Source organism: Bufo bufo, chromosome 4 (genome assembly GCF_905171765.1).
Source record: "Bufo bufo chromosome 4, aBufBuf1.1, whole genome shotgun sequence".
In the NCBI taxonomy this organism is placed as follows: domain Eukaryota; kingdom Metazoa; phylum Chordata; class Amphibia; order Anura; family Bufonidae; genus Bufo; species Bufo bufo.
In genome coordinates this window covers 612,369,934-612,388,500 of record NC_053392.1, presented here as the reverse complement: position 1 = coordinate 612,388,500, position 18,567 = coordinate 612,369,934, and the positions used below count along the sequence as shown (strand labels likewise).

General features: G+C 44.6%; 1 protein-coding gene across 1 annotated transcript; it reads right to left on the bottom strand.

The window, feature by feature from the left end:
* Window positions 1-1,173: 1,173 nt before the first annotated feature.
* LOC120999370 (oocyte zinc finger protein XlCOF6.1-like) lies at window positions 1,174-4,744 on the bottom strand. The gene is made up of 2 exons (XM_040430240.1): window positions 4,738-4,744; window positions 1,174-3,030 (listed from the first exon to the last, which is right to left on the bottom strand). The coding sequence occupies exons 1-2, from the start codon at window positions 4,742-4,744 to the stop codon at window positions 1,835-1,837; spliced, it is 1,203 nt and encodes a 400-aa protein (XP_040286174.1). The 3' UTR covers window positions 1,174-1,834.
* Window positions 4,745-18,567: the final 13,823 nt, after the last annotated feature.

Here is an 18,567-nt window from a genome sequence, read left to right as displayed (position 1 = left end):
GTCACATGACCGACAGACAGACAAGTCGAGCACCGAGTGATCAGCTCGACGCTCAAGGCAGACCTAGGAGCAGGGAGCCTCCCAGCTAGCAAAGCCGCCCTGGGAACGAGGCCAAACACAGATCCTCGCTCCCGAAGCTAAGCAGCAGGTCTGCGGCTGATGGAGACCGAGTGCGCCTTTTTTGGGCTTTTGTTTCAATAAATTGTTTGAGATGAGGAAATCACCATTGCTGCTTGTACTTAAATGCCCAACTTTCATGATGTAATATGACTGTAGCGTAAACTTTTTATGTTTTCCATAAATTTCACCCGAAAGCCAAATATCCCTAACTTTTTGTGAGTAGTATATGTGGAAGAAATTGCTCTTGTCAGATGTAACAAAAGTTGAACTTTTTGGCTTAAATGCAAAATGCTATGTGTGGCAGAAAACTACCCCAGCACATCTCCCTGAACACACCGTGAAGCATGGTGGTGGCGGCATCAGGCTGTAGGGAGGCTTTTCTTCAGCAGGGACAGGGAAGCTGGTAAGAGTTGATGGGCAGATGGATGCAGCTAAATACTGAGCAATCCTGGAGGAAAACCTGGTAGAGACTGTAAAAGACTTGAGACTGGGGCAGAGGTTCACCTTCCAGCACGATAATGTCCCTAAACATACAGCCAGAGCTACAATGGAAGGGTTTAGAATGGTCCAGTCAAAGTCCAAACCTAAATCCCATTGAAAATCTGCAGGAATACTTGAAAATTGCTGTTCACAGATGCTCTCCATCTGTTTTTGCAAAGAAGAATGGGCAAAAAGTTCAGCCTTTAGATGTGCAAAGCTGGCAGAGACAAGCCCCAAAAGACTTGCAGCTGTAATTACAGTGAAAGGTGGTTCTACGAAGTATTGGGGCTGAATACACTTTCCAGATTTATGTTTATTAAAAATTTTGAAAACTATGTACGATTTTCTTTTCACTTCATACATACTTGTACTTTGTCTTAGACTATCACATAAAATCCCCATAAAATACATTTAAGTTTGTGGGTGTAAAATGAAAAAAGTGGAAAAGTTCAAATATGAATACTTTTTTAAGGCACTGTATATATTAAAAAGTGATAGCTGTAAGGATATGGAGATGCAGAGGTTTTTTTTAAGTTTTTAATACAAAAACTATATAAATTTGGTAGTGCCACAATCATACCAACCAGAAGGATAAGGTCGTCATTTCATTTTTAGACCCAAGACTATGTCGGAATTGTTTTGGTTTTTTTCACCCCATAAAGAATTTGGTTTTCCCTTTTCCAATAGAAAATATGATAAATTAAATTGTGCTGTTACAAAATATAACTTGTCCTGCAAAAATAAGTCCTCATGTGACTGAGCAGAAATGTATGTTATGGCTCTTGGAAGGAGAGAGGGAAAAAACAAATATACAAAAATGAAAATTGATCTAATCATTAAGGCGTTAACCATAACCAGATTAACAATACCGGACATAGCTGCCGCTTTGTTCATATTGGGGGACCCTGCGGGTACAAGGTTCCTGTTCTCATGATTGGTGGGGCCCCAGCAGAAGGACAACCACTGATCTAACAGTTACTCCCTAACCTCTGGATACGTTCCTACTATGATGAAAACAAAATGTCTACTATTACATGAGTGTGGCTGATGAACTGACTGATTAAAGGTCTTTTTAGAAGGGGACGTGTGACTATTTTTTTTGTTATACTGCACAGTATTTAGCATGGTGTATGAACTTAATTTAATATAATGTTATGTATACATCTGAAGGCATGGTTAGACAGAAGGTCCTACACCTGCCACATTTCCTACAATTTGATCATTACAATGTTTTCTACTCTGTATGAGTTCTCTGATGTCTAACAAGACCCGATTTTTTACTAAAACATTTCCCACATTTTGAGCATGAAAACGTCTCTCCTGTGTGAGTTCTCCAGTGATGAAGAAAACTTCTTTTATGGGCAAAACAGGCTCCACATTCTGAGCATGAAAACGGCTTCTCTCCTGTGTGAGTTCTCTGATGTTTATTCAGATTTGAATTTTCACTAAAACATCTCGCACATTCTGAACACGAAAATGGCTTCTCTTTTTTGTGAGTTTTCTGATGACTGTCAAGATGCGATTTTTGACTAAAAGTTTTTAAACATTCTGAGCATGAATATGGCTTCTCTTTTTTATGAATTTTCTGATGTCTATCAAGATGCGATTTTTGACTAAAAGTTTTTAAACATTCTGAGCATGAATATGGCTTCTCTTTTTTGTGATTTCTCTGATGAATAAGAAGAGCAGATCGATAGGTATAACATTTTCCACATTCTGAACATGAAAACGGCTTCTCCCCTGTGTGAATTCTTATATGTTGCACAAGATATGCTTTCCGAGTAAAACATTTCCCACATTCAGGACATAAAAATGGTTTCTCTCCTGTGTGAGTTCCCTGATGTCGATTGAGATCCACTTTTTGATTAAAACATTTTCCACATTCTGAACATACAAATGGTTGCTCCCTTTTGTGAATTCTCAGATGATTAAAAAAAGCTAAGTTATGGGCAAAACATTTCCCACATTCTGTACATGAATATGGCTTCTCACCTGTGTGAGTTCTTAAATGTCCCACAAGAGATGGTTTAAGAATAAAGCATTTCCCACATTCTGAGCATGAATACGGCTTCTCTCCTGTGTGAGTTCTCTGATGTACAACTAGAAGGAATTTCCTGATAAAAGATTCTCCACATTCAGTGCATGAAAATAACTCTTTATCTCTGTGATTTGTCTCCTGCAAAGAAATGTTAGATTTCTTTTTAAAATGTTTCTCATGTGGAAATATTTTCCCACGTTTCTGTTTAGTTCTTGTTTTTCCAATCAGTGAATGGTTAGATGAGGTTTTCTTATAACCAGCGGTATCGGTGGATAGATCTCCACTGTGAAGGACTGAGGATACATTAGGAGTTACTAAATCATCTTGTGTGGTATTGTTATCTTCTGCTTCATGACAGGAAGGTAAATGGAGATGTTCATGGACATCTTCACCTGAAAATGAAATAAAATTTTCTCTTTTTTACCAAAGCAGAAATATTTTTTCTATTAACCAATCAAGCTTTATTGAGACAATAACAAGTCAGAAAACTAAATAAATAGGATATATAAGAAAACAGGATTATGTAAAATTTCAGCAAGTAAATAACATGCTCTTACAAAAAATGGGAAGACCAAAAAAAAATACAGGGGTAAATAAATGTTCAAGGCCCATTTTGCACATAAATATTGAAAGTTTTCACCCATTCACACCCACAGAGTGTCCGGACCCAGGGTGGTGATTATACTCACCTCGTCCCCGCCACTGGGTTCTGGTTCTTTCGTAACCAGTGATCCATTGTAGTTTTGCATTGGAACCACCTATTACTAAAGTGGGGTTTGTTGATTCCACCTACTTGTGTTTGTGCTCCCTGCTGACAATTTTGATCAACCTACAATGAGGCCACCTTTAGATTTTGCCTTCCCCTAAGGCTCTGTTCACACCAGTTGAAGAAGCAATGAAAGCAGCACACTCGGTCTCATCGGGTCACCAGAATGCAACAGCCGCCAAGAGGACTGCGGATCCACAGCGTTCACACCAGAAAGTTGAAGTAGAAAAGTCGCAGCAGCATCTCCGGTTTTTTCTTTTTATTGCGAAAACTTCACAGCATATACACAAATAAAGTGTAACGTTTCGGCTGTTACCAGTTGTCATGCTTGATAAAGGCTGTTCACACCAGTTGTCACCCACTGACTCTCATTGTTTAAAAAAGATATTAAAGTATACCACGTGTTTATTTTCAGGAAAAAAAGAAGCTTAGTCAGATTTTCACACTTTCAGGGAAATTTATCAAAAAGGAAAAGGATCAGATTGCTTGCCCATGACAGCCAATCAGATTCTAACTATACATTTTAGAAAATTAAAGCAATGCCCCTGATTGGTTCCCATGGACAACAACTCTATTTTTCTTGTTTATTAGTTTTGATACACGTCTCTTTTTGTTTTAATCACTTCTGTGCCCCATTTATACTTTACAGATTATAACCACTACCAGCTCTCCCCTACCATTCCCCTAATTACCTCTCTGTTGTTTTTGTGCTTTCCTTTTTTGCCTCTGCATCCCTCATTTAAAGGACATTCCAAGATGTTTATAGTGATGACTTATCCTCTGGATCTGATCAGTGGTGGTCCGACACCCGGGACCCCCGCCGATCAGCTGTTTGAGAAGGCGCTGATGCTCGTAGGAGCGCTGCAGCCTTCTCTTAGTTTACCAATCGCAGGGCCGTACATTGTATAACGGCTGTGCTTGGTATCGCGCTCAGCCCCATTCACTTCTATGGGACCAATGAACGTGATATCACATGGCCTAAGCCAGTGGTCAGCAAAGTGCGGCTTGCGAGCCACAAGCGGCTCTTTAGACCCTTCAATGCGGCTCTTTGGTGCGGGCTCCCACGGCGAAACCAACCCATCCTGCACTACAGAGGAATCTTGCCTGTGGGACGCATTTGTGTTCCACAAAGCAAGAGAGGGCGTGTTGCTCCTGCACCGGGTCCAGAGTCCTGCCCTTGCACCTCTGTCACTGACCTGACATCGGTGACATAACTCCGCCTCTCCCTCTCCTCAGTTCTTATGATGGACACTGACCAGCAACAGGACAGCCCGACGTGGGCGGAGCTATAATAGCCCCGCCCCTTTCTATCCGCGATTCCTGCAGCCTGTACCTTCCATGCCGAGCAAGCTGAACATCAGTTGGATTGCCACAACTGCACCAGTGTGTGATGTGAGTAGCAGGGGAACTACTGCGGTTATATTCAGCTTTCCCAGACTGTGCACATGTGACCTGCAGTACAGTAGGAAAGCTGGGTGAATTATATCATGAAATGTCCTCCATCTTCCCTGCTATCCTGCATGGCACAAGTGCAGAGGCATTAGAGTATGGGGGAGAGGCACAGCAGGAAAGCTGGGTGTCTATATATGTGTATTGTATATGTGTGCGTCCATGTATGTGGTGAGTGTGTGTATGAGTGCGTCCATGTATGTGGAGAGTGTGTGTATGAGTGCGTCCATGTATGTGGAGAGTGCATGTATGAATGCATCTATGCATATGGTGAGCGCATGTATGAATGCATCTATGTATATGTTGAGTGCGTGTATGAGTGTGTCCATGTATATGTTGAGTGTGTGTATGAGTGTGTCCATGTATGTGGAGAGTGTGTGTATGAATGCATCTATGTATACAGGGAGTGCAGAATTATTAGGCAAGTTGTATTTTTGAGGAATAATTTTATTATTGAACAACAACCATGTTCTCAATGAACCCAAAAAACTCATTAATATCAAAGCTGAATATTTTTGGAAGTAGTTTTTAGTTTGTTTTTAGTTTTAGCTATTTTAGGGGGATATCTGTGTGTGCAGGTGACTATTACTGTGCATAATTATTAGGCAACTTAACAAAAAACAAATATACACCCATTTCAATTATTTATTTTTACCAGTGAAACCAATATAACATCTCAACATTCACAAATATACATTTCTGACATTCAAAAACAAAACAAAAACAAATCAGTGACCAATATAGCCACCTTTCTTTGCAAGGACACTCAAAAGCCTGCCATCCATGGATTCTGTCAGTGTTTTGATCTGTTCACCATCAACATTGCGTGCAGCAGCAACCACAGCCTCCCAGACACTGTTCAGAGAGGTGTACTGTTTTCCCTCCTTGTAAATCTCACATTTGATGATGGACCACAGGTTCTCAATGGGGTTCAGATCAGGTGAACAAGGAGGCCATGTCATTAGATTTTCTTCTTTTATACCCTTTCTTGCCAGCCACGCTGTGGAGTACTTGGACGCGTGTGATGGAGCTTTGTCCTGCATGAAAATCATGTTTTTCTTGAAGGATGCAGACTTCTTCCTGTACCACTGCTTGAAGAAGGTGTCTTCCAGAAACTGGCAGTAGGACTGGGAGTTGAGCTTGACTCCATCCTCAACCCAAAAAGGCCCCACAAGCTCATCTTTGATGATACCAGCCCAAACCAGTACTCCACCTCCACCTTGCTGGCGTCTGAGTCGGACTGGAGCTCTCTGCCCTTTACCAATCCAGCCACGGGCCCATCCATCTGGCCCATCAAGACTCACTCTCATTTCATCAGTCCATAAAACCTTAGAAAAATCAGTCTTGAGATATTTCTTGGCCCAGTCTTGACGTTTCAGCTTGTGTGTCTTGTTCAGTGGTGGTCGTCTTTCAGCCTTTCTTACCTTGGCCATGTCTCTGAGTATTGCACACCTTGTGCTTTTGGGCACTCCAGTGATGTTGCAGCTCTGAAATATGGCCAAACTGGTGGCAAGTGGCATCTTGGCAGCTGCACTCTTGACTTTTCTCAGTTCATGGGCAGTTATTTTGCGCCTTGGTTTTTCCACACGCTTCTTGCGACCCTGTTGACTATTTTGAATGAAACGCTTGATTGTTCGATGATCACGCTTCAGAAGCTTTGCAATTTTAAGAGTGCTGCATCCCTCTGCAAGATATCTCACTATTTTTGACTTTTCTGAGCCTGTCAAGTCCTTCTTTTGACCCATTTTGCCAAAGGAAAGGAAGTTGCCTAATAATTATGCACACCTAATATAGGGTGTTGATGTCATTAGACCACACCCCTTCTCATTACAGAGATGCACATCACCTAATATGCTTAATTGGTAGTAGGCTTTCGAGCCTATACAGCTTGGAGTAAGACAACATGCATAAAGAGGATGATGTGGTCAAAATACTCATTTGCCTAATAATTCTGCACACAGTGTATGTTGAGTGCGTGTATGAGTGCATCTATGTATGTGGAGAGTGCGTGTATGACTGCGTCCATGTATGTGGAGAGTGCGTGTATGACTGCGTCCATGTATGTGGAGAGTGTGTGTATGACTGCGTCCATGTATGTGGAGAGTGCGTGTATGACCGCGTCCATGGCTGCAGTATGAAAGGTACAGAGGCTAAAATATGTGGATATGTAGAGGTAAATCAGACATGTCTATTACAATTGCAGCGCATGCACTACTCTTTTGCGGTGCGGAGGCACAGCCAGAAGCACCACGGAAGCACACTCATATCCCGCATCATGGACCCATTGAAGTCAATGGGTCCATGATGCGGGCTGCACACGGCCGTGTGCAGCCCGCATCATTGACCCATTCACTTCAGCATGCGCTTCCTTCCTATATATTATAGGTTTTAAAAATGTGGCTCTCAAAAGAAATTTCAATCGTGGTTTTGGCGATATTTGGCTCAGTTGACAAAAAAGTTTGCCCACCACTGGCCTAAGCTATGCTATTGCTAGCACTGCCGTCATCTCAAACAGTTGATAAAATGTCATCAGTATAAAACACTAGGAAAACCCATGTAATGGATATATCTCTGTCCTCTCGACAACGCTGGAGCCTGGACAGGTGACCACTGGATCCCCAGGTATTGTCTGCCTGGTATTAGGCTTAGTGAACAGAATTTTTGGAATTCATTTAAATTATAGATTGTGACATGGAAAATGAAAATTAACATCACCAAAAATTCTTAATAAATATGCTTAACCCCTTCCCGACTGCACAACGTAAATATTTGACGGCGGTCGGGCATTTAAAAATGGCGTACGCTACCCAGGGGAGCGGGTGCCATAACTGCCAGGGACTAATGTATGTGTGAAAATGGCCAATTCACAATTTTTTGGTCGCTTCACCTCCCACAAAAAAAAAAAATCGAATAAAAAGTGATCTAAAAGTCATACACACCCCAGAATATCAATGAAAACTACAGATCATCCCACAAAAAATGAGCCCTCACACAGATCTGTATAAATAAAAAAGTTTTTCCAACATTACATTTTTTTTTTTGTATTAAAACGCAAGAAAAACTGTACAAGTCAGATATTGTTGTAGTCGTTGTGACAAGGAGAATAAAAGTAACAGGTCAAATTTACTGCAAAGGAAACGGCGGAATATTTTTTTTTTATAATTCCACTCCATTTGGAATGTTTTTCCCGCTCCCTACTGCATCGTAAGCAACTGTAAATGGGGCCATTGGAAAGTACAACTTGTCCCATAAAAAACAAGCCCTCATACGGCTATGTGAATGAAAAAATAAAAAACGTTATTGCTTTGGGGGGGCTGAGAGTAAAAAATGAAAACTGAAAATCACCCGGTTTTTAAAGGATTAAAGGAGACCCGTCACCGTGAAAAAACATTGCAATCTGCGGGCAGCATGTTACAGAGCAAAAAGAGCCGATCAGACTGATATATAGTTGTATGCCAAGTGGGTGGTCCTTTCTGTGATTGACATATAATTATAAAAATAATTCCCTTTAAATCTATGACCATTGACAGCAAACATCACATTAACTACAACTCCCCCCATCTTGTGGTTATGGATCTAATCACGTGCTCAGCATGCAGCCTGCAAAACATACATATAACACATCTCTCCGATGTCTCGATGTCTACGTAAATTCATAATGGAGATGTTCTTCCTTTTCTATTCAGGGGATCGAAAGAATGAGCTCCTCAACATGTGAAGGGGTCTACAGCCGAAAAGTACGTAATCGTTAAAGGTAGTCCGTCACCAAGTTTTCATATTTTGGACTGCTTATATAGTGTTCTTGGACACACATATGATTATAACACTGACTTTGTTGTTCTCGTCAGTAGGGCTGAAAAAAGTGAGTTTATAAAGTTATGCAAATGATGGCACGCAAGTGCGCAGGGGCGATGTTTGGGCTTCAAGTGCCCAGGCTTCTCGATGATCTGCACTCCTAATCTCTCTCCATAGTATCTTCTGCCCCGCCCTGTAATGATCTGGCATCATCCTCTTCAGTTCTCGCCTGCACACTTCACCGCCGGGCTCAGGCATGCGCAGTGCTCTGGCCACTTTGGGCAGAGGCTTAAACATGTGCAGTGCGCATGCACCGGTTAGAGTCGCGGCTCACCAGCAGAGGACAGAGGGTCCTGGGCACTTGCAGCAGAACATCGCCCCTGGGCACTTGCAGCAGAACGTCGCCACTGGGCATTTGCAGCAGAATGTCGCCACTGGGCACTTGCAGCAGAACGTTGCCACTGGGCACTTGCAGCAAAACGTCGCCACTGGGCATTTGCAGCAGAACGTTGACCCTGTGCACTTGAGCGCCTCATTTGCATAACTTTATACACTTATATTTTCACCTTACTAGATGGGACAAAAACAACAAAGGCTCTGTTATAATCATGTCTGAGTGCAGGAACGCTATATAAACAGTCCAAAACATGAAAACTTAGTAGCAGACTCTCCTTAAGGCCCCATTCACACATCCGCAATTTCGTTCTGCATTTTGCAGAACGGAATTGCGAACCCATTCACGATGTGCGGCCCGGCTCCGAAAATCCGCATTTCCGTTCCCGAAAAAAATACAACATGTCCTATTGTCCGCAATTGCAGACAAGAATAGGCATATTCTATAAGTGCCGGTGTTGAGGAAGGGTTGAGACGTATGCATATATACCCATACATGCATGCAATCACGTGCGGCCATGTATGGTATATATGCATACATGTACTACCGCATCCTGGGATGATGTGCACAGATGTGCCAAGCATCTGTGCGCGTTTGCCCATGGGTGCCCACAGGGACTCATGGTGGCCCCTGTGGGAAATATATGCACCCTTAGCATATATACACTGCGTGCAGAATTATTAGGCAAATGAGTATTTTGACCACATCATCCTCTTTATGCATGTTGTCTTACTCCAAGCTGTATAGGCTCGAAAGCCTACTACCAATTAAGCATATTAGGTGATGTGCATCTCTGTAATGAGAAGGGGTGTGGTCTAATGACATCAACACCCTATATTAGGTGTGCATAATTATTAGGCAACTTCCTTTCCTTTGGCAAAATGGGTCAAAAGAAGGACTTGACAGGCTCAGAAAAGTCAAAAATAGTGAGGTATCTTGCAGAGGGATGCAGCACTCTTAAAATTGCAAAGCTTCTGAAGCGTGATCATCGAACAATCAAGCGTTTCATTCAAAATAGTCAACAGGGTCGCAAGAAGCGTGTGGAAAAACCAAGGCGCAAAATAACTGCCCATGAACTGAGAAAAGTCAAGCGTGCAGCTGCCAAGATGCCACTTGCCACCAGTTTGGCCATATTTCAGAGCTGCAACATCACTGGAGTGCCCAAAAGCACAAGGTGTGCAATACTCAGAGACATGGCCAAGGTAAGAAAGGCTGAAAGACGACCACCACTGAACAAGACACACAAGCTGAAACGTCAAGACTGGGCCAAGAAATATCTCAAGACTGATTTTTCTAAGGTTTTATGGACTGATGAAATAAGAGTGAGTCTTGATGGGCCAGATGGATGGGCCCGTGGCTGGATTGGTAAAGGGCAGAGAGCTCAAGTCCGACTCAGACGCCAGCAAGGTGGAGGTGGAGTACTGGTTTGGGCTGGTATCATCAAAGATGAGCTTGTGGGGCCTTTTCGGGTTGAGGATGGAGTCAAGCTCAACTCCCAGTCCTACTGCCAGTTTCTGGAAGACACCTTCTTCAAGCAGTGGTACAGGAAGAAGTCTGCATCCTTCAAGAAAAACATGATTTTCATGCAGGACAATGCTCCATCACACGCGTCCAAGTACTCCACAGCGTGGCTGGCAAGAAAGGGTATAAAAGAAGAAAATCTAATGACATGGCCTCCTTGTTCACCTGATCTGAACCCCATTGAGAACCTGTGGTCCATCATCAAATGTGAGATTTACAAGGAGGGAAAACAGTACACCTCTCTGAACAGTGTCTGGGAGGCTGTGGTTGCTGCTGCACGCAATGTTGATGGTGAACAGAACAAAACACTGACAGAATCCATGGATGGCAGGCTTTTGAGTGTCCATGCAAAGAAAGGTGGCTATATTGGTCACTGATTTGTTTTTGTTTTGTTTTTGAATGTCAGAAATGTATATTTGTGAATGTTGAGATGTTATATTGGTTTCACTGGTAAAAATAAATAATTGAAATGGGTATATATTTGTTTTTTGTTAAGTTGCCTAATAATTATGCACAGTAATAGTCACCTGCACACACAGATATCCCCCTAAAATAGCTAAAACTAAAAACAAACTAAAAACTACTTCCAAAAATATTCAGCTTTGATATTAATGAGTTTTTTGGGTTCATTGAGAACATGGTTGTTGTTCAATAATAAAATTAATCCTCAAAAATACAACTTGCCTAATAATTCTGCACTCCCTGTACTGTGGCCCCCTTTTCTATATATATATGTATATGTATTTCTATAATCCCCCTTTATAATATGTATAGGGCAGTGGCCCCTTGTATACATGTGTATACATATTAGGATATGTATACATGTATATAACTGGGCCCCTTATGCCCCCTGATGTGTGTGTATTTGTCCCCTATGTTGGTGTATGCATGTGTATGGATGTGCCCCATGCATCCATACACATATATAGATATATATTATATGATATTCCCCCCCCCCCTCCATACATCTGAAACCAGATGCATCGGTGTGAATGTCCCCCAAGCATTCACACAGATGCAATCTGGTTGATTGTATCAGAATGACCAGACTAAGGTCTGGTCATCCTGATAACTTCAAAGGACTCAGATTCCACAGAATCTGAGCCCTTTGATATAATTGTCACCAGCGCCGCTGGAGACAATTATACATGATAGAAGGAGAGGAGGTTTCTCCCCTTCTTCTATTATGCGCATTCCGGCAGCGAAATTAACATCTCGCTGGCCGGAATGCTAAATACCACAGGCGGGAGATCAAAGGCTTCCCCGCCTGTTGGTATGAAAGCGCGGCCCCGATGCGCTCGTTCAGGAGACGCACGGGCCGGCGCAGTGACATCATCTCACTGCGCCGGCCCACGTGTCTCCAATAGTGGTGTGCGCGCGTGCGCGCGCGCGCGCCACCCTGTGGGTGGTGCGGCAGTGCGGGCCGTGGGATATAAATATCCCACGGACCCAGCACTGGGGAGGAAGAGCCGTGCCGCCCCCCCGCCGCTGAAGGAGATCCCCCTTAGACGAACGAGCGACCCCTGGACCAACGAGCATCAATCCTAAGTATCACTCCATATACCCTCCGGACCCCCCTGCATTACCCTCCGGACCCCCCTGCAATATACCCCACTACTCTCTCTCCCTATATACCCCCTACCACTCTCACCACTATATACCCCCCTATTACTATATATACCCCACTACTCTCTCTCCCTATATACCCCCTACCACTCTCACCACTCACTATATACCCCCCTATTACTATATATACCCCACTACTACTCTATATACCCCACTACTATACTCCCCTGGTAACCCTATCCTCCCCTGGTAATCCTATACTCCCCTGGTAACTAACCCTATACTCCCCTGATAACCCTATACTCCCCTGGTAACCCTATCCTCCCCTGGTAATCCTATACTCCCCTGGTAACCCTATGTACCCCTAATAACCCTTTAATGCTTTGAGGTCGGCTTACACCCTTGTAAGACCACCGTCAACCTTCGTCTACCCCATAGGGACAGTTTATAGTACTAGGTGGGTGGGCTGTTAATATTGAATGTGTGTATCGTATAGTTAGTTTATGGGCGGAATTGGGAATGTGTAGTGTAGTTGAGTACTGTATAATTAGTGCTGTATTGTTACTGTATTGCGCAGTGTATTGTTAATAAATACTGTTATATTTGTATCTACCTGTGTAACGTGTAGTTATTGGCAATAGTTAGTAAGGCGCATGCAGCTAGTGTAGCGATCAGTGTAAGGCATAGTGAAAATATTGTTATTGTTATATAAAGGCATAAATAGGCGGAGTTATCAATAGCTGACTCCTCCTATTTATGAATATTAATTACCGATATTTGCATAAATATTGGTGATTAATATTCCCCCTTTACATTGGCGAGCCAGGCCCACTGCTAAGAGTTTGTTTTCTGGGTTTGGGTTTGGTGAGGAGAATCGCTTACGCTGTAAACTAGTCAGACAGGAGGGACGCGGTCAGTGGATTTTGAGCGTCCATTGCCTGATAGTTCGTACAGGTAAAGCGGTTTTTTTTCAATCAGAACCAGACACAGAGCAATCTCTACAGCAGAGAATCTATAATATTTTCTGATTTTTCCGTATTAATATTTTCTGATTCCCTTACACGCCCACTGGAGAGAAGTCATCACCTACACCACTGAAGAGAGAACCATCGTCATTGAAGTCGAACAGAAGTCGTCTGGCTGGTCGGGAGAAGGCGTTCCGAATATTGAAGGACCTCCTCCACGCAGCAAAACAGCACAACCAACAACGACACCAATGAAGATGGCCTCTCGTCAAAAAGTAAGTATGAACTTCGCCACACTGCAACACCTCAGCAAACATAGCACATACAACCCCATCATCCCCACCACGTACAAATCCACTGAGCTGCTATGGTCCACCTTATTGGACCAGGCATACGCTCATGACAAACTCTGCATTAATCGCAGCATGTTTAAAAAAACCAAAAAACGGCTCCAAATGTTAGCCAAATTGGTTCACACCTTTGAGGATATCATTTGGAAGCCGGAACATCTGGAAACACTTAACAGCACGGCAAAGGCAGAGGAAGTTTCCAACACTGCAAACTTCCACTGCAATTGTTGTGTTGAGAACATTAAACAGTTACACACATTACAAACACAACTACAAGAGAAATCCCAGTGTACGGTCGAGAGGGGCAGGGAGATTTGCGTGTTAGAGTCTAGACTCTCGGACAAGGAGAGTTTCTACTCTGACATGGATAAGGAACTGCTCAGACTGTACACTGAGATAAACCAGTTCAGGAACAATACGGTATCTATGGATAACATGATTGTTCAACTTCGAGAGGACCTGACTGCAAAAACGCAAACCATTGCGGATTTGCAGCAGGTCATCTCGAATCTGTCACGGCCTGGTGCTAACAGTATGGTGCCCACGAAACAGGTTTGTGTTTCGGAAATGGCACAGGGGGAGATAGCGGCGACAGCGCCAAGATCTTCCACGGATCAAACATCCGATACAGTAGACACTAGGGTACGGGTGGAACGGACGATACATTTCACCCACACACCCAGGGAGAATAGTAGCAACCGATCCCAGGAACAGGGCAACGATTGGAGAGAGGAAAGTGGTTGGCCATTTACCACTTCCAATCCGCCAACGCGTCCGGAAAGACAGGAAGATTTTTATCCTAACCATTCCAGTATGGAAAGGATAAACTTCCTGTTACGGATCTGCAAGGAGATCCCAAAATATGATCCCAGTGTAGATCCGTTTACTTCATGTGATATCTTCGAGGGTCACTGTAACAAGTATTCAGTGGCTCACGAATATCGCATGGAGTTATTCAAGTTATGGTTACCTACACACCTAAACCAAAGGTATGAGGTAACGGGGAGGACGCAACCCATGAATGGACAGTTTTATGACAAGGAGGAACGTCTCTCCATACTCATGAGACTGGCAACGGGCCATTGGGACGTCACTCCGGATATCCTGTCCAAGTTCAAACCCACTATACATGACGAACCTCTGTCTATGTGTAGTCGGTTTGAAGCAATGTACAGAAGGGTTACAAAAGATCACGGTATCGGAATTCCACAGGGTATGATACGTATGTTTGTGGAAAAATTCCCATACCTTGACACTGCAATCCGGTTGAGTGCAGCTAGGGAGCCATCCCTCACGGATGCTGCTATGATTATTGAGCAGTGCAGACAGGATACACTGCTCAATAAGAAATCTGTCAAAGTGACGGAGCGTGCGCCGGTACACGATTCATCTCAGGATGAACGGGTACAGCACACAAAAGGTAACTCGGCTATTCGCCCCACAGCCCCGCCATTGGAAAGGATGGGAGGCATTCGATGCTTCCTATGTTTGCAATATGGGCACATAAAGAGGAATTGTCCACAATGGTCACGTAATAACCGGACTAATTCTGAGAGAACAGGCAATAATAACGGTTTCAAGATGAAACCTAATTATGCCAAATCAGGGGGGGAATATGTTGAGAGAAATCTGGGATATTCACAGGTCCAGACACCAAAACGTGTGTCTGTGGCGAACGTTCCAGCACATTCGGTAACGGGTGTGGAATCCCCGGAATCCACACCAAGGTTCCATAGCAAGAACCCACAAGTGGCAGTATGTACCTCACAGGTACCTACGGGGAGTCTGGTGGAAATTGACTGAAGATCAGGGATCCCTAAAGATCTGGCGCCAGTATGTCCTATCATACTGGATTCTTCAGGGAGACCCCACATAAAAGCCAAAATAAAGAATCAGGACACTGAAATCATGCTTGACACTGGTGCGGAAATCTCCATTACCAATGTCAAACATGATTTACATCCCAACAGCCCTCAGTGTGTGGTGATCGGATTTGATCACCAACAAGGGGGAGTGAAGGCCCACAGAATAGAGGAAGTAATCATCCAGATCACCAGTTACATGACCCTTAGGATCCCCATGTGGTATTACCCCGGTTCTGACAACATTATCGGAACCGATGTAATGACACAAAATGGGTGGATCCTGGATCTGGCAAATTGCATTGTGTGGAAGGGTCCCAGACGAGCTAAGGTGTTTGTTATCCAACGCCATTGTCTGGGACCACCTTTGCAAGCAGTAGAAAATTCTACTGACATACTCGAACACAAGTGGCCTGAGGTCTCACATAATCTAGACCTGGAGCCTATTGTGTACGAGCATCCCGAACTGTGGGCCCAGAGCAAAAATGACTGTGGCAGACTGATTGGAGTTCAGGTGGACATTCAGGGTCCTGACCCTCCACCTCAACGCCAATACCGATTTCCACCAGAAGCCACCCATTCAATTATGGACACGGTCCAGGAGTTGAAGACTAGGGGTGTGGTTATTGAGGGTAATTCAAAATGCAACAATGCCCTCTGGCCAGTCAAGAAAAAGGACACTAGTGCATGGAGGCTCACCATAGACCTCCGGATCCTCAATAAATACACCCCAATGTCAGCTCCAGTGGTGGCCCAGACTCCCGACATCATGGCCAGAATAAGCGGCAAAAGCCGCGTATTCTCGACTCTAGATGTTGCTAACGGGTTCTTCTCTATCGAACTCACGGAGTCATGCCGGTACAAATTTGCCTTTACGGTGGGGGACAAACAGTACATGTTTGCTGTACTGCCTCAGGGGTTACACAGCAGCCCCACGTATTTTCATCAGGCATTGGCGGCCGTACTGAGTGTGTTCTCACGACCGGAATGCCTTCTACAATACGTGGATGACCTGCTCTTGCATACAGAAACCATAGAGGAACATTTGGTTCTGTTGAAAGAGCTGCTGGGACTCCTGACAAAGTCAGGACTCAAGCTGAGTCCCCATAAGGCAAATTTGGCCAAAGCGGAGGTAACCTTCCTTGGGGTCCAAATTTCCTTTGGAACCAAAGGAATCATGACAGCCCGTGTGGAAGCCATGGTGAAGCTACCCAGACCCGGCACTCTTCAGGATTTGAGAAAATTCCTGGGGGTGGCCAACTTTATGAGGGAATTCATAGAGGACTTTGCTGCCAAAGCAAAACCTCTCTATGAGCTCCTTAGAGGGGAAGAACCCTCAATCAAAGGCTGGTCCGAGACACAGGAAGAGGCCTTTTCAATTTTGAAAAGGGACCTATCCTCTGCACCTGTGTTGGCTACTCCACATCCAGATGGGGAAATGGCCATACAGGCGCATGCAGGGATGGAGTCTATCGCAGCGGTCCTTCTTCAGAAAGTAGGGTATGAGGCCCGACCGCTGGGATATTTCTCCAGGCTACTTTCACCCGTCGAACGAGGGTTCGATGAATGTGCCAAACAATTGGCAGCCATACACTATGCCGTCAAGACTACCGAGCATATTGTAGGCTTCCGACCCCTCACCTTGCAGACTCCACATTCTCCTTTAGCCCTCTTGCTCCGTGATACTCTCCCTGGAGTCTCCCAACAGAGATTCGGGAGATGGATCATGGATCTCAGTGGCCGGAATCTGCAGGTGGACCATAAGGCCAAGTATGTTCTGTCTCAGTTGCTAAACCTGACTGGAACCGAACATGACTGTGGCCAACCCGAACTGGACGACTCTCCACAGATGTTCAGAACCGACAGATGTCCAGATGACAGAGTCATCTTTGTTGATGGCTCTCGATTCTATTTGGAAGGAGAATATGTCACGGGTTTTGCTGTACTGGATGAGACCACTGGTACCCAGAGTCTTGTCAGGCTACCGGGTCACATGTCAGCACAGCGTGCAGAGCTAGAGGCGGTCAAAGAAGCTCTGCTTCTTCAGCCGCCAGGGAAACGAACTATATACAGCGACAGCTCGTATGTAGTTCGCTCCCTCACCCTGCATCTTGACATATGGAAGAAGAGAGGCTTTGTAGACAGCCAAAACAAACCTCTGGCTCATGTGTCGGTCCTGAAAGAGCTGTGGGAGTGGGGCATGGCACATATGACGGAAGCAGCCATTATCAAAATCCCGGCACATCAAAAAGGCGATGAACCTTTGATAATGGGAAACAACAAGGCAGACGAGTTGGCTAAACTAGCGGCAGTGTCTGGTACCCTCCGGGAACCGGGCATGGTGCCGCTACCAACTCACCGGATTGCAGCACGTACCCATCTGAGTGACGGCCCGGTGTCATTTGAAGAGGAACAATCTAAGGATCCTCTTCTAATGACACACATCAAATCACCTCAACACCCCTGGTCTGTACAACAAGGGATCCTGTGTTACGATACCGGTACTCAGCAACTTCCTCTTCCGGTGGTCCCGCAACATCTGCAAGCAGAACTGACGCGATTGAACCACCAACTGTTTGGACACCTTGGCCGGAATAAACTCTTGCCTCTCCTGAGAGACAAATTATACTGGCCAGGGATGTCCCATTCAGTAGAGGAGGTTACCCAACAGTGCCTGGTGTGTGCTCAAGTCAACCCAAGGGCATCCGCCCTGAAACCAGTGTTGCAACGGGTTCCACCTGCGGATGGTCCGTGGTCCGCGATACAAATCGATTTCATTGGACCATTACCAACCGGAAGTCGTAACTGCCGTTACGCATTGGTAATAGTGGATGTCTTCTCGAAATGGGTAGAAGCCATCCCCACGGTCAATGAAACGGCTTCCACGACTGCCCGTGTTCTCTGGGAACAGGTTCTGTCACGATGGGGTATCCCCAGAGTGATAGAATCAGACAGAGGGACACATTTCACGGGTAAGGTAATGAAAGCGCTTTGTGGTCTCTTAGACATAAAGCAAAGGTTTCATGTGCCTTACCACCCTCAGTCAGCGGGTATCGTGGAACGGATAAACCGGACCATCAAAACCCGGCTTTCCAAGGCGCTGCTGGAGAAGGGTTCCTCTTGGGTAACCTATCTTCCAGCAGTGCTGATGGGTATTCGAGCCACCGAAGCCTCCAGTACCGGTATCTCCCCGTATGAACTGATGACCGGACGTAAGATGCCCCTATGTCTCCCCAACGAACCTCAAGTGTCAGAGCCCAC